This window comes from Hemiscyllium ocellatum, chromosome 30 (genome assembly GCF_020745735.1).
Source record: "Hemiscyllium ocellatum isolate sHemOce1 chromosome 30, sHemOce1.pat.X.cur, whole genome shotgun sequence".
In the NCBI taxonomy this organism is placed as follows: Eukaryota; Metazoa; Chordata; class Chondrichthyes; order Orectolobiformes; family Hemiscylliidae; genus Hemiscyllium; species Hemiscyllium ocellatum.
In genome coordinates, this window is record NC_083430.1 from 7418432 (window position 1) to 7439701 (window position 21270).

Here is a 21270-nt window from a genome sequence, read left to right on the forward strand (position 1 = left end):
TGATTTTACCTTTTAAGCCAAAGTGTGTTTATGGAAATTGTTGCAAGTATTGAGAACAGCATCATTAAGTTGGAATAATCTGTTGGGTTTTCCGATAGATTGTTATTTGGTATTTTGTTCTCTTTTGTTTGTGTTTTATTTGGTAATAGAGTCACACCACCCCCCACCTTTTCCTCCGCTCCGCAACTACACTGGCACCACCCCCCACCTTTTCCTCCGCTACATCGATGACTGTATCGGCGCTGCCTCGTGCTCCCACGAGGAGGTTGAACAGTTCATCAACTTTACTAACACCTTCCATCCCGACCTGAAATTCACCTGGACTGTCTCAGACTCCTCCCTCCCCTTCCTAGACCTTTCCATTTCTATCTCGGGCGACCGACTCAACACAGACATCTATTATAAACCGACTGACTCCCACAGCTACCTGGACTACACCTCCTCCCACCCTGCCCCCTGTAAAAACGCCATCCCATATTCCCAATTCCTTCGTCTCCACTGCATCTGCTCCCAGGAGGACCAATTCCAACACCGCACAGCCCAGATGGCCTCCTTCTTCAAGGACCGCAGATTCCCCCCAGACGTGATCGACGATGCCCTCCACCGCATCTCCTCCACTTCCCGCTCCTCCGCCCTTGAGCCCTGCTCCTCCAACCGCCACCAAGACAGAACCCCACTGGTTCTCACCTACCACCCCACCAACCTGTGCATACAACGTATCATCCGCCGCCATTTCCGCCACCTCCAAACGGACCCCACCACCAAGGATATATTTCCCTCCCCTCCCCTATCAGCGTTCCGCAAGGACCACTCCCTTCGTGACTCCCTTGTCAGATCCACACCCCCCACCAACCCAACCTCCACCCCCGGCACCTTCCCCTGCAACCGCAGGAAATGTAAAACTTGCGCCCACACCTCCACACTCACTTCCCTCCAAGGCCCCAAGGGATCCTTCCATATCCGCCACAAGTTCACCTGTACCTCCACACACATCATCTATTGCATCCGCTGCACCCGATGTGGCCTCCTCTATATTGGTGAGACAGGCCGCTTACTTGCGGAACGCTTCAGAGAACACCTCCGGGCCGCCCGAACCAACCAACCCAATCACCCCGTGGCTCAACACTTTAACTCCCCCTCCCACTCCACCGAGGACATGCAGGTCCTTGGACTCCTCCACCAGCAGAACACAACTACACGACGGCTGGAGGAGGAGCGCCTCATCTTCCGCCTGGGAACCCTCCAACCACAAGGTATGAATTCAGATTTCTCCAGCTTCCTCATTTCCCCTCCCCCCACCTTGTCTCAGTCGGTTCCCTCAACTCAGCACCGCCCTCCTAACCTGCAATCCTCTTCCTGACCTCTCCACCCCCACCCCACTCCGGCCTATCACCCTCACCGTGACCTCCTTCCACCTATCCCACCTCCATCGCCCCTCCCCCTAGTCCCTCCTCCCTACCTTTTATCTTAGCCTGCTTGGCTCTCTCTCTCTTATTCCTGATGAAGGGCTTATGCTCGAAACGTCGAATTCTCTATTCCTGAGATGCTGCCTGGCCTGCTGTGCTTTGACCAGCAACACATTTGCAGCTGTGATCTCCAGCATCTGCAGACCTCATTTTTTACTCATACTCTTATAGATAAATTCTAGTTTGTTTAAAACTAAGTGGTTTGACCAGCTGCATCTCTCCTGGAATATCCACTGTACACCTGATTGAAACAACTACTTAGGGTCTGGGCTACTTGAAATATTTTGAGGGGGTCTAGCCTGGTCCATAACACATCCTTATTCCACTGTTTACTATTTGGACTATTCCATCTCATATTTCATTCTACATGTCTTTTTGAAGTGTTGTCTACCCTGGAATCTATATTTTCCATCTTTGGTCACTTTGTAGCCATATCTCTGTAACAATGATTAGATCTAAACAATTTACCTCTTCTTGAGATACTAATTCATCTATTTCTTTATGATACCCATCCCATTTAGATAAAGAGCTATTAACTTTATTTTTCCACTTTTTTTTCATGAACTATTAACTACTGATGCCTTTTAAGGAAAGAAATCTGTCTTCTTGGCCTGATCTAACATACATCTGACTCCAGATCTACAGTATATGGTTGTCTCTTAAAGTAAACTCCAAAATAGCCTGGTAAACTTCCCTGATTAAAGACAACTAGCTTGGATGAGCAACTAGCTTTGTTGGTTACAAAACAATATTCAATGAAAGAAAGGGAAATTAGCTTTTCTCGCACCTCCGCCCTTGAACCCCATCCTTCCAATCACAACAAGGATAGAACCCACAATCCTCACCAAGCTCCTCTGGTCCTCACCTTCCACACCATTAATATCCAGATACAGTGCATTATCCTCCACCATTTCTGCCACCTGCAATCAGACTCCACCACCAGGCACATATTTCCCTCCCCGACCCCTATTTGCGTTCCGCAGAGACCATTCCCTCCGTGACTCCCTTGATAGGCCCACACCAACCCATCCTCCACATCCAGCACCCTCTCATACCCCCGCAAGATGTATAAAACCTGTGCCCACACCTCCCTCCTCACCTCCTTCCAAGGCCCCAAAGGAACTTCTCACATCCAATAGAAATGTTTCTGCACATCTACCCATTTCATTTATTGTATCCTTTGCTTTTGATATGGTCTCCTCTAAATTGGGGACACAGAACACCAACTCACAGAACATTTCAGGGAACATCACTGGCATACATCCACCCAACAACCTCACTGCCCTGTGGCTGGCCATTTCAAAACCCCCTCCCACTTCACCAAGGACATGCAAGTCCTGGGTCTCCTCTGCCCCAAATTCAAGCCATCCAACATCTGGATTAAGAATACCACATCTTCTGCCTTGAGACTCTTCAACTACATAGCATCAATGATGACTTCACTAGTTTCCATATCTCCCCTGCCCCACTTCATCCCAGATCCAACCCTCCATCTCGGCACCACCTTCTTGATCTGAAACACCTGTCCATCTTACTTCCTACCTATCTCCTCCACCCTTCCCACTGAGCCATCACAATCACCCCCCACCTATTGCTTTCCCAGCTACCTTCTCTCCCAGCCCCAGCCCCACCCACACCCCCATTCCTCCTATTTATCTGTCAACCCCTTTCCCTTCCACAATCCTCATGATGGGCTTATGCCAAAAATGTTGACTCTACTGCCTGACTAGTAAACCAGTATGACACTCGTTGACTTTTATTTTACTATTGACTTGGAGATCCTGGATATGCCTGTCGGAGCCCTGGAAGGATCCAGAGAGGTTCATGACATGGAAGTAAATGGTCACTAGGTTTATCAGGCTGATTATCTTCTTATGGAAAACTACCACAATCAGATGTGACAACATGATAGTTCTGAAGGACTACTCTTCAGAATATCATAAACTTAACCATTGCCCACACAAACTATGGCTGTAGAGGTGACATTACACTAATTTCAGTAGGGAAGAGTTCAGGAGCGAGGACACATAGCTTTACTAAGAAAGATGATATGGAGGTATTGCAGTGCACCTACTTGATAATGATACCCACCAGAGCAGAATAGGAAGGGACAGAGTGTAAAAGCACAAAACAACAGCAGCAAATAAGGTCAAATGGGGAATAGTAGTAAAAAGTTAAAAATAGAAGTCTTTTACTTAAATGCTCATAATGTTCTGAACACAATAAATGAGCTAACAGCACAAATATTGGTTAATTGGTATGATCGCATAGCCACTATAGAGATTAAGTTACAAGAGATCAAAAATGGGAACTAGATATTCAAGGAATGTGTATTTTTGAAAGAGCAAGCAAGAGGAGAAGTGTGATGGGGTAGCTTTCAAAGTTGTGGACCAGACCAAACCCCCTTTGAATATATCAAGGAGATAGCCCTGGACCCTAACTTTTCTCATTTAAACACAACTGCAAGATGCTGTGTTCCAGGTTAAAAATCACACAACACCAGGTTATAGTCCAACAGGTTTAATTGGAAGCACACTAGCTTTTGGAGCAAGGAGCGATGCTCCGAAAGCTAGTGTGCTCCCAATTAAACCTATTGGACTATAAACTGGTGTTGTGTGATTTTTACCTTTGTACACCCCAGTCCAACACCGGCATCTCCAAATCGTGTTCCAGGTGGAATTCAACACATTACACTACTCGGCTTTAAGCAAAACACACTTTGTTCTTACCTTATACTTAAAATACAAACAAAAGAAAGATGAAAAAGATACAATTTTAACTCTATTGGAAGACTTAATAGAATATTAGATTACTTAACTAATAAAAAGCAACTGTTTCAACGCCAGAAACATTGCATAACAATCCTTGGCAAGGCAAATTCAGTAAAATAGATTGTCTCACAGGCAAGGTTTCTCCAATCCAGGATGACAGAATATCGGTGAAAAATTCTGGTAGAGGGAGACAACTAAAGCACTGTGCTGTAGAAGGGAGAAATGTACAGCTACTTCAAAACTTCAAGTACTGAAAGCTGAACTAAGACCCTGGTTCTGTGGGAGTCTGGCTCCACCCATTCATGCTGCTCCTATTGTTCCAACTTTAAAAAAAAACCAAGACCTCAAAAACTGTGTACTTTGTTGACTTAGAAGAGACTGCTCACCATCTCCGTCTTAACTTTTCTTTATTAAAAGAACAAAATGCATCCCATAGTATCGTCACAAAGTATAAGGTAGAATAAGTACAATAAGAAGAAATTATTTGGGTTCAAATGATGCATAATTCATTTGGGTGGAGTTATTTAATAACAAGGGAAAGATGACACTGGTGATGTAGTCTATAGATCCCCTACTAATAGCTAATAGTCATAGGACAGAAAATAGACCTTGAGATAATGAGGGCATGTAAAAAAGGCAGTACATTAATCACAGGTGACTTTAATATTCATGTAAAATAGAAAAGTCAAAGCATATTTGAGATAGTTTTCTGGATCAAAACAGGCATCAGGCTATTCTATATCAGGTAATGTATAATGTGACAGATAAAATAAATGATCTCAGAGTAAAAGAACCCTGAGGGAACAGTGGCTATAACATGGTTGAATTTAGGACTCAGTTTGAGTGAAATAAACACATTTACTATTAGCATGGAAAAAGTACAAGGAACATAAATGGAGGTGAAGGGTGATAACTCCCCTGGATCCGATGTGATTTGTCCTGGGATGTTAAAGGAAGTAGTTATGGAGACAGTCAAGATGCAGTCGGTTCTGCAATAACGCGTGTTTATCAATGTGAATTGGCTTTAACACCATTGAAGAATTTAGACTGTTACTTGCAGAACATGAACTTTCTTTATCTGTTTTGGCTATAACCTGATTCCAGTCTCATTAGTTTAAATGGCGCAGCTATTGTGTGATTTTCTTGTTACCATACGATTGCACAAGAACTGAACTATTGTGTTATGTTAGAACCAACTGTACTGATCATAAAGTTTTAAGAATCCTGAGATGCTGGAAAAGACCCAGAGGTTCAATAAAACTGCTAACTTATTTAAAAGTGAAAGGATGCAAAGAGAAAGCTAACTATAGGCTGGTAAGCTTAACATCCGTCATGAGTAAGAATATAGAGTTGACCTTTAAGGATGTAATAGCACAGCATTTAGATATACATCATACAATCACACAGAGTTAACAGGGTTTCATGAAGTGGAAATCGCGCCTGACAAATTTATTAGAAATCTTTGAGGAGGTCATAGGGAGGATAAAGGGGATTCAGTAGGTCTATTATGTTTTAATTTCCAAAAGATATTTGATAAAATATAATATATTAGGCTACTTAATAAGGGCTCATGATGATGGGTTAGTAGATTAACATGAATAGAGGACTGGTTAACTAATTGACAACAGAGAGTTGAAAAGAATGGTGCATCTGGCATTCTGTAACTAATAGAATCACACAGGGGTCGATACTAATGGCACAACTATTCACAATGTGTTTATGGACCTGGATGAGGGAAGGGAGTGTAATCCAGGTTTGCGGATAACACAAGAAAGGTGGGAAGGCAAGAGGTGAAGATGATACAAGGAGATGAATTTTTTGCATTCAGAAGATTGTGTGACTTTAGAACCCTCTGCCTCAGAAGGTGGTGAAGGTAGGCTTATTGTGTATGTTTAAAGCAGGAGTACATAGATTCTTTATAGGGAAGGAATCAAGGTTACTTGGGAAGTGCAGAATTTGAAACACAAACAGATCATCCTTGTCCTTGTTGAATGGCAAAGCAGAACTGAGAGGCAGAATAATCTATTTCCATTCTTAATTTTTATGTTCATTCTTCTGAAAATTCAATGATCTACCAACTCTCATGTTCAGGATCTACAGTGCCTGCTTAAGAAACAACCTGATCTTGAAATTCTCACGCTTGTTTTCAAATCCCTCCATGATCTTGTTCCTTTTTCTCTCCAATCCCACATTCTTAGAGACTACACTCATCTGAGTCTAGCCTTTTATTCATGCTCAATTTTAATGCCGTACCATTGTAGGTTACAACTTCTGTTGCATAGAATGAAAACTCCGGAATTCGCTCCTTCCACTTCTCTATGATATTTCTTTTATTTAAAAGTGAAGCATTTGATATTGGTTTATTATGAGCAGCAGCCTACATTGCTCTATTCAATTCTTTGGCAAGCTTCCTGCCCATTGTGCCAACAAAATCAATAAGTTCAATATCCTTGTCCAACTTGCCCGTCTCACTGCTGACATTATGGATTCTGTCAGCAAATTAGCTCAAACTATCACTCTGCACATCTCCCTCCAACATTCTAGTTCAATTGTGGACAAAAACCAGTTATCCATGAACTTCTTGTGATTGATTACATTATCATGACCTTACAGGAAAACTGGCTGAGAGCCAATGACACTTTCATGTTCACTAATATATCTATGTCTGGCTACATCTTCCACCAAATGCCACATCAAAAGCGTTGCAGAGGCAGCAGGGAATTTATCATCAGATCACACCTTGGACTGAACTCTTCTTGTACTTTCTCCATTTTTAGAACATCTCATCTTATTACTTATCTCTTTTAAAATTATTTTGTCTCTATTGCTATCCCAATTATGATGGAAATTTGAACACCCACATATCATCATTTATTAAATAGCCTCTGTACTGAATGATTTCCATACTTAGTGATTTTAACCACTATATTTGACCAAACCACAAACACCAACAGATATTGCTTTCATCTGCTAAATCTGTATTCTCCATTACATCATGAGACCAAAACTGCATACAGTCCATTCTGCTGTTTCGTCAACACGAATTGGCTGTAATGCAATTGAGGAATAGGTGAATACTAATTGTAAAACACAAACTTTCACATACATTTGTTGGCTATTACGCGATTCCATCCCCAAGTGTCACGGTGTATGGAGGAATACAATATTTACACCAAGGGTCTCTGCATTAACATCACATGTTCAGTTGACTCGCGTGATTTGTCCTGAAGTGCATTTTGAGAAGTACCCGATAATTTTCTTTTTATTTTGCAAATTTTGCTGAGTTACCCATAAATATGGGAGGACAAAGTAACAGGAATGTTTACAAGAGGCATTCTGGTGATAAAATTGCAGGTGGTAAACATAAAAGAAAGGCTAAAACATTTGAAGAGAAGCGAGATGCTATAAAGGGCTTTGTAAGTAACGAAAGAACATGTGATATTGTTCATGCAACAGAAATAAATGAGTCTATGTTATGCACCATTACAGACAATGCAGGAAAAAATTAAAGCAAGCTGCATTGCTGGAACAAGCCTGAGTGATAGCAAATCTGAGAGATCATGGCCAAGGGAACTTGAGGAGATGGAGCAGCTTCTAAGTATGTGGATAGAAGATCAAATGTAAAAGTGATCTGGGACCACTTTCTCACCATAAAAGAGAGAAATTTATGAAGACCTACAGAAAAGAGCTGAAAACTCTGCTGATGTGCCTGCCTTTGCTGCTATTAGCGGCTGTTTGCTGGTTTTAAGGACCGTTACGCTTTTATTTAAACTGTGCTATCATTTGTGCTCGGCTCACACTATATTTGATTCTTTTTTAAGTGATATTTTTGGTGGTCTGTCCCAACTGTATTTTTTCCATAAGCCCTGTTATTTTTATTGTGCTATTTTCTATAACTTGAGGTTGCATAAAAATGTAACTATTGTGTTATAGTGGAAAGGACTGTATGGCACTCCAAGTAAAACTTAATGAAGGTGCATGCAGGAACAAAATTGTATGCTTTATTTTACATTTAGTTATTGACTGAACTGCAATAACGCTATGGCTTTCAAAGGTTTGATTTGTTGTGGGATTTTTAAGTTCAGGTACCAAACTGCCTATTCAAGGACAATAAAGTAAATAGCTTGTGAGGGCTTGGTCTTTTGTTAAAAGTTGGAACAATAGAAGCAGCATGAATGGATGGAGTCAGACTCCCACAGAACTAGGGTTTTAATTTAGCTTTCAGTGATTGTTGGGGCTTTGAAGTTGGATGGGGAAGCTGTCTCTTTCTCTCTCTGTTACAGCTAAAAACCTGGATCTATTTCTGCAGTCAGAATTGCACGTGAGGCAATCTGTTTTACTGACTTTGTCTTTAGCAAGGTTGTGTTTATGGGATGTCACTACAATATTTTGGTAGTTAAATAAACTTTTACTCGCTCCATTTTCCAATTAGATTAAAATTATACAAACATTTCTTTCTTTTGCTTGCGTTTTAACTGTATGGGCAAGAACAAAGTGCGTTTGCTTAAAGTGTGACCAATCTAATTATACCTGAAACAAGGCACATTCCACTTGCCTCAGTATAAAAATTAAGGTCTTGGCCTTTCTTTCATCACTTTTCATAAAGTTGTTTTTTGATGGGGAGATTGGGTTTAGTATTGGCCTTGCCCATAAGCTTAACACGGTATGTTACCATGTTAAAATTAATTTGACACTCATGAACCTGATTTCATATGTAGATCTGCCTAAAACAGCAATGCATCAGTTATGGTCCAAACATTCAAGCAGATCTCATCAGCTGCAGTCTTGTATTTTCTGAGGATTTTCACAAATTGCTACTCCATTTCTTTTTATTTTATGAAAGGAGTGTGCTCCACATTTGAGAAGAGATTACACTCAGGGCTCCTCAGGATTCTCTTGTAGTGGGATTTGGAGCAAGAGAAGGGGAGTTGAGATCGAAGCAGAGAAAGAATGGTCAGAACTAGAAAGTTTGAAGAAGATGCCCCTCAGGGGATGAAGGTCGGTCAGATTCAGAACAGGAGAAAGTGAGGACTGCAGATGCTGGAGATCAGAGCTTAAAAACATGTTGCTGGAAAAGCGCAGCAGGTCAGGCAGCATCAAAGGAGAAGGAGAATAGACGTTTCGGGCATAAGCACTTCTTCAGGAATGAGGAAGGTGTGCCAAGCAGGCTAAGATAAAAGGTAGGGAAGAGGGACTTGGGGGAGGGGCGTTGGGAATGCAATAGGTGGAAGGAGGTTAAGGTGAGGGTGATAGGCAGGAGAGGGGATGGGGGCAGAGACATTGGGAAGAAGATTGCAGGTCAAGAAGGCGGTGCTGAGTCCGAGGGTTGGGACAGAGAAAAGGTGGGGGGAGGGGAAATGAGGAAGCTGGAGAAACCTGCATTCATCTCTTGTGGTTGGAGGGTTCCTAGGCAGAAGATGAGTCACTCTTCTTCCATGCGTCGTGTTGCCATGGTCTGGCGATGGAGGAGGCCAAGGACCTGCATGTCCTTGGCAGAGTGGGAGGGGGAGTTCAAGTGTTCAGACACAGGGCAGTTGGGTTGGTTGGTGCGGGTGTCTCAGAGGTGTTCTCTGAAACGTTCCGCAAGTAGGCGGCCTGTCTCCCCAATGTATAAGAGGCCACATCGGGTGCAGCGGGTGCAGTAAATGATGTGTGTGGAGGTGCAGGTGAATTTCTGATGGATATTGAAGGATCCCTTGGGGCCTTGGAGGGAAGTGAGGGGGGAGGTGTGGATACAAGTTTTGCATTTTTGCGGTTGCAGGGGAAGGTGCCAGGAGTGGAGGTTGGGTTGGTGGGGGAATGTGAACCTGGCGAGGGAGTGACGGAGGGAGTGGTCTTTCCGGAATGCTGATAGGGGTGGGGAGGGAAATATATCCTTGGTGGTGGGGTCCGTTTGGAGATGGCGGAAATAATGAAGGATGATCCGATGTATCTGGAGGTTGGTGGGTGGTATGTGAGGACTAGTGGGGTTCTGTCCTGGTGATGATTGGAGGGGCAGGGCTCAAGGGCGGAGGAGCGGGAAGTGGAGGAAATGCGGTGGAGAGCATCGTCAACCACTTCTGAGGGGAAATTGCGGTCTTTGAAGAACCCAGATGTCCTCCAATCGCACCAGGACAGAACCCCACTAGTCCTCACCTACCACCCCACCAACCTCCAGAAAGACCACTCCCTCCGTGACTCCCTTGTCAGATCCACACCCCCCATCAACCTAACCTCCACTCCCGGCACCTTCCCCTGCAACCGCAAAAAATGCAAAACTTGCACCCACACCTCCCCCCTCACTTCCCTCCAAGGTCCCAAGGGATTCTTCCATATCCATCAGAATTTCACCTGCACCTCCACACACATCATTTACTGCATTCGCTGCACCCGATGTGGCCTCCTATACATTGGGGAGACAGGTTGCCTACTTGCGGAACATTTCAAAGAACACCTCTGGGACACCCGCACCAACCAACCCAACTGCCCTGTGTCTGAACACTTTAATTTCTCCCTCCCACTCCGCCAAGGACAAGCAGATCCTTGGCCTCCTCCATCGCCAGACCATGGCAACATGACGCCTGGAGGAAGAGCGACTCATCTTCCGCCTAGGAACCCTCCAACCACAAGGGACGAATACAGATTTCTCCAGCTTCCTCATTTCCCCTCCCCCCACCTTTTCTCTGTCCCAACCCTCAGACTCAGCACCGCCTTCTTGACCTGCAATCTCTCTCTCGACCTCTCTGCCCCCACTCCCTCTCCTGCTTATCACCCTCAGCTTAACCTCCTTCCACCTATTGCATTCCCAACGCCCCTCCCCCAAGTCCCTCCTCCCTACTTTTTATCATAGCCTGCTTGGCACACCCTCCTCATTCCTGAAGAAGGGTTTATGCCCGAAACATCGATTTTCCTTCTCCTTGGAGGCTGCCTGATCAGATTCAGAACAGATATAGGAATTTGAGGTGTTATGTGGGGGTTGATTCTAGAGTCAGTGAAAAAGGACCAGCTCCCAGAGACTGAAGGGTGCTTTGGTTTCAGAGTGGGGTAAATGGGGTTGGTCTGGAGGCAGAGAAGGATATTTGGGTCTAGAACTAAGGATGGGGTTTCAGGTCTGGTGGGCAGGGTATCCGGGTCAGGTTGAGACAGGGGTGTCAGGCCCAGAATGGGTGAAATGGGGGCTGAGTCTGCATCGGAGAAGCAAGGGCTGAATCTAGCAGCAGGGAAGGATTGGTCAACTCCAGTGCCAGAAAAAGTGTGATTGGGTTTGGAGTGGGAGTGGGGGGGAGCTCGTGGGGTTATATTCCTGGAGGTGAAGAAGGTCAGCTTTCAGTGGGTAAGGAGCAATCAGGTGTGGACTGGGTGAAGTGGCATCAGCTATCAGGGATTAAATGGTGATCAGCTCTCAAGATTGAAGGATGTTGTGTCTATATTGGGTGATGAAGTGGTAGGATCGTCTAGAGCAGGGGAAGGGATTTGGGACCAGAATGAATGAAGCCTGGCTAGGTCCAAAACAATGTCAAAACAAGGACTGCAGATGCTGGAAACCAGCATCAAGTCCAGAACAAACAAAAGGTATTCTAGAATGTCTGGAACAAGGGTGAAATTAGAAATAGAACTAGAACTAGGGACTTACCCTCAAAATAAGGGAGAGATTCAGGACTGACTTGAGGAAGAGCTTCTTCTCCCAAAGGGTTGTGAGTCTGTGCAATTCCCTGCCTATTGAAGCAGTTGAGGCTAACCTGTTATTTGTTTTAAAGGCAAAGACAAGTAGATTTTTGAACAGCAAAGGAATTAAGGGTCATGGTGAGCAGACAGGTCAGTGGAGCTGAGTCCACAAAAAGATTACCCATGATCTTATTTAATGGTGGAGCAGGCTGGAGGGGCCAGGTTTCCTATTCCTGCTCCTATTTATGTTCTTATGTCGTATACCTGAACGGGAGCAGGTCCAGAAAAGTCAGGTTCCTGGGATGTCAGGTCAGAATGTAAGTGGTCTGCAGGGAGGTGTGGTTGAGGTTGTGAGAGCTTAGTCTGGAGTTAATTGAGTACTTACTTAGGAGTTAAACAACACATTTAATCATCAGATTTTTCCTGTGTATCTATTTACTTTATTTAATTGAAAACCTCCAAATTCTACAACTTAAATTGAGACTTTCAGAGAGTTTCATGTGTAGAGGAATACGCTAGTGAAATCTTCAATTCTTTTGAAGTTTGCTGCAATAGCAATTTCATCAGGTCCCCATAAAGAATATGTTGCAATAACGACCATCCAGCCATTGGAAAATCAACAGGAGAAAACTAGAGTTTTAATGTTCACTGGTGATCATCCCCCAAAACAGAGCTCAATCCATTTCTAATGATTTTTTTTTCTCAACCCTGTCAGACTATTCTTAATCTAGATTGACATATTACCACCAAACCAAAGCTTTAATGTCAAGCAGGTAATGTCTACAAGCTTTCCTCCAACACCAACTTCATAACATCTTTTCAAAAACTATAATTAGATTTGTAATAAATTAGTTTTTTTGTTGACTATGTTAGGTGCCCCTTGTTAATAAACTAATCACATAGTGCACTCCTGATAATTCCCTCAAGCATCTTTCCCATGACTGATATCAACCAGCAGGTCTATCATAATTTGAGATCATCTCAATAAGTTTTAATAGATGGGGACTATATTTGCCTACTTTCAGTCAACAGGAACTATCCCAGAAGGAGTGAGTTGTTAAACGTATTGGCTAGATAGGGACTTGCAGAACGATTTTCCCATCTCCCAGATGATCCTCTCATTCAATCATGCTACTTTTAAGTAAGTAATTAATTTTAAAATAACATATATACCTATTTTAATGCTAGTACTGAGATCACTAAACTCACTAAATTCTAACAGAATAATGTTATGTTAATTTGAATTTATGCAGATATTTTCTAATCAACCTGTTCATAGGTAATATGATACAGTTCTGGTGCTGGTGGGACATGAACCCGATTAGATAGGAAAACTGCTTCTCATTATACAATTAACATTGTCATATCTGGATTGAGTTGCTGTATATATTATGTATCTGTTTATCTCAGTGCAGTAGAGACTCTCTCTCTAAACTCAAACAGTTTATTCACAGAACGCGAACAATCTTATAACTTAAATTTGGTTAACGTGTGCATCTTTGCAGACTTTCCGGTTGTCCAGAACATCCTGTGGATTTTGACACATAGGCTTAGGAAATGGAGCACAATTTCCAGAACAGACCAACCTATTCAAATACAGATCAATTACTATACATCATTACAAATGTCACTTTTAATAATTGGTAGTAAAAAAAAGCACAGTTGATTTGGTGATGGGAGGAAAGAAAAAAATTCAGTAGTGTGAAGTGCACTTCTGGATTAAAAGAAAAAAAATAAACAAACATTATATTTTTGAACTCACACAAGGGTTAGCACTTCAAGGCAGATGACAGAATTTTAATGAGTTGTAAGCAAGTGCCCAAAATAGGCATTATTTAAACTGGTTACTTATGTAATGGAAATCCAAGATCATGGAAAATTATCAGCATTGTACAAGATAATGGTTGCAAAACAATTCATGTAGAATACTGTATTAAGCACAACCCAATATGATAGCACACAGACTTAGCTGGAGAAGGTCTAGCTCTAGATTCTGATATAAATAGATGCACAATCATTGTCTTCTGATTGACTAGTTAGATATAGTAACGAAGACAATGTAAATTATACTTATTGCTATCGTGCAGTAAACTACATTTTTAAGGTAGCCATGATGTAGAGGTACCGGTGTTGGACTGGGGTGGACAAAGTCAAAAATCACACAACACCAGGCTATAGTCCAACAGGTTTATTTGGAAGTACTAGCCTTCAGAGCGCTGCTCCTAGAGCAGTGTTATGAAAGCAAGTACTTCCAAATAAACTTGTTAGACTACATCCTGGGGTTGTGTGATATTTAACTACAATTTTAAGATAAGTGCCTTTTCTTTACCTTAAAATTCATTAATGGTTCTTTCTCTGTTAAATCAACCAAATAGAATCTCAGCAGAATTAAGGGCAAGTGAAGTTTTGGCACAAGGTTGGTGCCTGCAAAACCATGATAAAGAGGGTAGAAATATTTTAGGAGGATATTTGGCTCTCCAGGACTAAAAGAAGTCAGCCAGTTATCTCTTGGTATTTTGGGATCTTTAGTATACAGCACATCACATTTGCACCACACAGGTACCAGACAATGAATAATACCAATAGAAGAGAATCTAACCATCGTTTTTTTCACATTCAAATATATTACTATCAATGAATTTGTCTCCATTAACATCCTGGAGTTACCATTCACCAGAAACTGAATTGGACTAGCAATACAAATACTATAGTACAAGTGTAGTTCAGAGGCTAGGAAACCTTAAGTGAGTAACTCATCTCCTGATTCTCTAAATCCTGTTCACTACCTATAAGGCACAAGTCAGGATTGAGGTAGAATATTTCCCACTTGCCTGGACAAGATGCTTATCACTACTCACTGGGATAATGTCCTGGAAATCAAGCATCATTATTCTTGCAGTCATTACAACATGAAAATTTGATTGAACCACTGCATTGTACAATTATTATTTACTGTCTAATTTGAGTTAAAAGAATATGCACACCGGAATTGTTCCACTAAGAAGTAAATATCTATTTATTACAAACAGACTACAGCTATGTACTGAATGCAGAATGGCTTTGTGCTGCTTTATCACTATGTTGCCATTGATAGACAATGCCAAATTGCCCATGCTTGCTTTGTGGCCTTTTAAAGATTATGTGGACGTGGTAAGATGAGGTTAGAATTGATGGGAAAGACACAGTGGCTCAGTGGTTAGCATTAATGCCTCACAGCACCAGGAACCAAGGTTCAAATCCAGCTTCAGGAGACTGTCTGTGTAGAGCTTGCACATTCTCCCTGTGTCTGCGTGGGTTTCCTCTGGGTGCTCCAGTGTCTTCCCACAATCCAAAGATGTACAAGTTAGGTGATCACCCACAGTGTTCAGGAATGTGTAGGTTAGGTGGATTAGCCATGGGAAATGCAGGGTTACAGGGTGGGGTAGGGGAGTGAGTCTGGTTGGGATGCTTTTCAGAGAGTTGGTGTGGAATTGTTATGCTAAATGTTACAGTTGGAAAATAAATGTCAGAAGCTTAGTTCTGGCACCAGCCTTCATCATGGAAGTCAATGAATTCTTTTTAGTTCCTTTTGCCTTTTCATTCCTTTCAGCTCTTTGCTGATGACACAAGGTTGTGGGGACACCAATTCTCAGCCTTTCATTCAATGGGGATGCAGTGGCCTAGTGATATTGTTGCTCAACTACTAATCCAGAAACCCAGAATAATGTTCTGGGGACCTCAGTTTGAATCCTGCCATGGCACACAGGGGAATTTGAGTTCAATAAAAATAAATTTTATAAAGATATCTAGAATCAAGAGTTGACTGGTAACCATGAAACCATTATCAATTGTTGGAAAAATTCATCTGGTTCACTAATGTCCTTTCGGGAAGGAAATTTGCCATCCTTACCTGGTCTGGCCTACATGTGACTCCAGTGCCACAGCAATGTGGTTGACTCTAAACTGCCCTCTGAAATGGCCGAGCAAGCCACTCAGTTGTATCAATCGCTAGAAAGTCACAATAAAGAACTGAAACCGGACAGACCACATGGCACCTTGGGACCAGCCTTCACAGTCGTTGGTTCAAAATCCTGGAATTCCCTCCCTACCAGCATTGTGGGTCAACCCTCAGCAAGTGGACTGCAGAGATTCAAGAAGGCAGCTCACCCCCACATTCTCAAGGGCAAATAGGGATGGACTATCAACGTTGGCTGGCTAGCGACGCCCAAGTCCCAGAAATGAATTTTTAAAAATTCAATGGTTGAGGATTTGACCTTTCATTAACAATGAAGACAGCTTTCTCCCCCCTTTCAACAGAAGTTTGACAGAAGTGAGACAGTAGCTCACAGACAAAAGATGATGGAGAACAGCTAGTTTCATGAGACTTCCAATTTCTCCAGATAAAGAAGAGAGAGGAAAAAAAAAGAGAATGAACGTTTTCTTTTTTTGCAGGCTAGATATTTGTCTGGCATTTCCACACAGAAAGCCAATAGCCCTGCAATCAACCACAAGATTGTAACTCTGCCCTCCTGATCCCACAGCAATAATTGCAGATTTGTCTGGAATTCTCTCTCACTGCTCTCAAAGGCAGCATTGCATATACAACTCACAATATGTTCCATAGCTTGTTTTTACAGCTTGATACCATCCAGGACAAAGCAACCTGCATGATTGGCACCACACCCACAAGCATTCATTTCCTCCACCACTGTCTGTACCATCTAAAAACTGTGTTGCAAAGATTCGCCAAGGCTCCTTCCACATCACCTTGCAAGTCCTTGATCAATATCATCTAGAAGTACAGGTTAACCAGTGGGTTAAAGTAATATTACTCAAGTGTGAAAATCTACAAATTATGCTGCTTTACCTTTCAATAGATCTCATTTATCGGCTGTTTCTGCAAGTCCACCTCCAAGTCATTCAGCATCTTGACTTGGAAATATATCATCATTCCTTCACTGTGATCAGGGCAAAATCTTGTAACTTTATCCTTCAGAGCAGTATTGGTAATATGTACACTAAATGGACTGCAGTAGATCAAGAAGGTAGCTCATCCTACCTCCTCAAGGGCACCTAGAGATGGACAAAAATTCTGGCCTAGACAGAAAAAACCAGTTATTTTGAATTTTTGTTCCAAAAATCACAACACAACATCTTCTGAGCCAGGACATTTCACAGGGAGGATTGTGAACACCAAATAATGATTGGGTTCTGTGCCCGAAATAATGCAAAGATAATGAGCCCCATGGTTTTGCGAGGCCAACTATGTTTTATTAAAACCATCAAAGAAAGAAAAACTTATGTCCAAAAAAACTTAACCTTGTTTGAGAAGATGTAACTTAAGAACCTGAAAGGAGCGTTGATATCCTAAAGATTCAGTAATTTGAGGATCTGTTTCTTGTCTCCAATTCCCTTCTTGAATAAAAGATGAATCCTTGCAAATGCAGGAGCGTTTGATCCATGAAGGGTAAAGTGGATTCACCAACATTTAAAGTACTTCCTCAACCTCAATTATTAGCAGGAAATCAACAACCTGTGAGCTCTATATTAAAGTAATATTACTAAGATGTGAAAATCTGCAGTTTTATTACCAAAATATTGTTGCCTTGCCTCCATCAACAGATGTCATTCATAGCCACTCATCTCAAAATATTTTATTTCAAATAGCACCTACATAGACAAAAGAGTTAAGAGACACAATTTTGTGAATAAAGCATAAGGGTCAAGTTACAATTTTGGAGCTTATAACATCTTTATACAGTAAACTCAGTAAAATTACCAATTTGTGCCATAAATGTTCCAGAGTCATCAGCTGATCTTGGATGCTGCCTTCTAATTTTCCGTTGTTTCTTAATTTCACTTCCTGAAAAAAGAAGATAAACCCATTTAACCCTGTGAACTATGCTGACTTAAAGTCCAAAAATAAGAGATTTAATCTATTTTTAGTCAAATACAGAGTATGTGCAGGACAATTCATGTTAAAACTGAGCATACAATTTTATCTTCATATAAGACCTTATTTAGATCTTAGAATACTTTTTAAAATGTTGTTTCATTATAGGTGGTTGAATTAAGATTTTTGAAAGAACATGGATCAGGGCTGCAAGATTAAATTGCAATTTAAATCATCTCATCCTTACGCACATAAACATTTGGACATATGTTTTAGAAAAACACACTTTAGATTTATTGTTACATGTATACAGAAGAGTGAAAAGTGTTTTTTCACGTGTTATATGCAAAGTGTGGCCCTGCTCCGACACCATCTTGAAACACTAAATATAGAGCAAAACATTACTGCAATAGAGCTAGTTTTTCTCTCTTCTTCTTGTTCCTCTTCCACTGCTCCTCCAGTCACTGCTTAACATTGTCCGGAGTCTCTGAAACTGGCTCTGGGGTCTCAGTAACAGGGCACCACCACTGCACAATTGCAAGTAAAACATTCAAGCTGGAGCAATGGGCCTTGGGATGTGCAGGTTCAATCCTTCCTGTTCCCCATCCAATGCTTCTTCAGAAGCTGCCACCAGTTATCAGTTGTTGGGGTTCTCCACCGTATCTTTCACCAATGCTAACGCTCTTTCAGGTGCCTGAACTTAGCTGCGGACGTGGCGCCTCAGCTTAGCTTGCGAGTCTGGGGCAGGCGAGTCAGCCCGGGACCTGCTCTCACTCGCCGGGACAAACTAGGGTGAAGTGAAGTTGTGTCCGTCTTATCTTGGCATTGCTGCTGCCAGAGGCTTCCTCCTGCACCCACCACTCTCTAAGCTGAATAGCTGGGGTTTTTGTCTGTTCTCACAACAAGGATATTCATCTATGAAATCCAATGCAAGAGACAGGACGGATCACAGTATGCAGCTTTTGGTCAAGTGGTCAAGGCGATGGATTAAAAATCAGTTGGGATTGCCTTTGCGCTGGTTCAATCCTGCTGATTATGATCCTCCCTAATTGAAGCAAGTGCCTACCCAGTTGCTGGCTGAAACAAACATACCCACATTTTATTGTGTCTTTTTCAAGAAAATTTGCAACATTCAAAGACATAGGGAAATGGAAAGCTGCAATGTCATTAAAGTTAATTGGAAAATGAGGGGAATAAGATTGCGTTCATTTAGTGTGATGAAGATTTATCACATATTGTTTTATAATACACCACATATTTTCATTTTTGGGACTAAAAGCTGAAATGGAAGTAGGATTGCTAACTAGCTGAAATTCCAGGAGAACTTTGCAACTTGGCAAAAGTCAAGCACTACATATGTTTAGTTATGCAAGACAATGTTGCTTTGAGAAGCAATACAGAGATAAATTGAGACCGATGGCATTAAGAGTCTTTGAGTTAAGGAAATTCTATCTGATGACAACCTTCTGATTGGTTCAGCTATAAATTGCTATAAAGCTATTAAAAAGTTGTAAATGCAATTGCATCAGAGGTCACCTACAAGCTAAAAACATCCATCTCTTCTTCTCCCTTGCTCTCTATGTATGGATAAATTATAGAAAAAACAAGAAATCTGAAAAGAAGGAATTTTAACAAGAAAAAATTCAAGTCTGTCTGATCAATTGTCAAATTGAAGAAAACTTTTTCAGGCAGAATAAGGGTCATCTTTAAAAAAATTGTTTTAACTATGTGGGACAATTTACTCATGGCTTGAAATCTGAACTGTTGATCTTCAAAATTATATTTTTTTCCACTCAAAACATCTGCATCAAACTGTCTTTTGTCTGTCTTATGAATTAATTCAAGGGCTATTGCAGACTATAGCAAGACATTGACAGGACGCAGAGCTGAGCTGAGAAGTGGCAGATGGAGTTCAATTTCGATAAATGCGAAGAGATTCATTTTGGAAGGTTGAGTTTGAATGCTGAATGCAGGGTTAAAGACACAATTCTTGACAGTGTAGAGGAATAGTGGGATTTTGGGGTCCATGTACAAAAATCCCATGCCACCCAAGCTGAGAGTGTTGTTAAAATGCATGGTGTGTTGGCTTTCATTAACGGGGGAATTGAGTTAAGAGCCGTGAGGTTTTGCTGCACTTCTCAAAACCCTGGTTAGACCACACTTGCAATATTGTGTCCAGTCCTGGTTGCCTCATCATAGAAAGGATGTAGATGCTTTAGAGAGGGTGCAGAAGAGATTTAGCAGGATGCTGGCTGGATTGGAGGGCTGGTCTTATGAAGAGAGGTTGAGTGCGCTTGGGCTTTTCACACTGGAGAGAAGATGGAAGAAAGGTGGCTTGATAGAGGTGTACAAAGTAATGAGAGGCATAGATAGAGTAGATAGTCAGAGACTTTTCCCCAGGGCAGAAATGGCTGTCACAAGGGGTCATAATTTTAAAGTGATTGGAGGAAAGTACAGGTGCGATGTTGGAGGCAGGTTCTTTCCACAGAGAGTGGTGGGTGCATGGAATGTACTGCCAGTGGTGGTAGTAGAGTCAGAGACACTAGGGACATTTAAATGACTGCTGGACAAGCATATGGACAGCCGTAAATTGAGGGGTGTGTCGGTTAGGATGATCCTAGATTGAGATAAATGCTCGATACAACATCATGAGCCAGAGGGCCTGTACTGTTCTATGTTCTATATATGTAGTTACCTATGGTTTTTTTTCAACCATTTGTTAAACTGAGTGTGTTACAATGAATAGCTATTTCCTCTTGCATCAGGTAAATTGATGTGAATTGTTTTTGTCTTAAATGGCAGCCAGTCAGACAAAGTACTTTGATTTGCTTTGATTTATTATTGCCACATTTACCAAGACACAGGAAAAAGCATTGTTTTGTGCACTAACCAACAAATCGTACCTTACAGAAATATGTCAGAGTAATAGAACAGAATGTGTTATGTAGTGTTACAGTAACAGAAAAGTTGCAGAAAAAGATCACCTCTTAAATATGAGGGCTCCGTTCATAAGTCAGTTAACAGCGGGAAGAATATGTTCTTAAATCTGTTGGTGTGCACGAAAACAGAATCTTCGGTCCATTCCGACCATAATCTCAACTAAACTAATTCTACCTGCCTTTTCTTGGCACATATCCCTCCAAACATTTCTTATTCATGTGTTTATCTAAATGTCTTTTAAATATATCCACATTCATTATTTCCTTGGAAGTTCACTCCACACACGAACCATTGTCCAAATTGCCCATATTGTCTTTCTTAAATCTTTCTCCTTTGACTTTAAAAATGTGGGCTCTCATCTTGAAACCTCCCACCCGAGGAAAAAGACACTTGCCACTCATCTTATCTATACCTATCACGATTTTATAAACCTCTATAAGATCACCTTTCAACCTCTTACACTCCAAAGAAAAAAGGCCCCAGCCTTTCCATACAACTTCTATTCCCACAACATCCTAGTAAATCTTTTCTCAACTCTCTCAAGCATAATAACATTCTTTCTACAATAGGGAGACCA

The 21270-nt window shown here is 41.7% G+C and overlaps 1 protein-coding gene across 1 annotated transcript in view; it reads right to left on the reverse strand.

Moving 5' to 3' along the window:
- Nucleotides 1-17668, reverse strand: part of LOC132830132 (adhesion G protein-coupled receptor B2-like) — a 500291-nt gene extending 482623 nt beyond the window's left edge. The window contains exon 1 of the mRNA XM_060847634.1: nt 17640-17668. Within this exon, the coding sequence (XP_060703617.1) occupies nt 17640-17652 (13 nt within the window). The 5' untranslated portion in view covers nt 17653-17668. The remainder of the gene's footprint in view (nt 1-17639) is intronic.
- Between the last annotated feature and the right edge of the window lie 3602 nt (nt 17669-21270).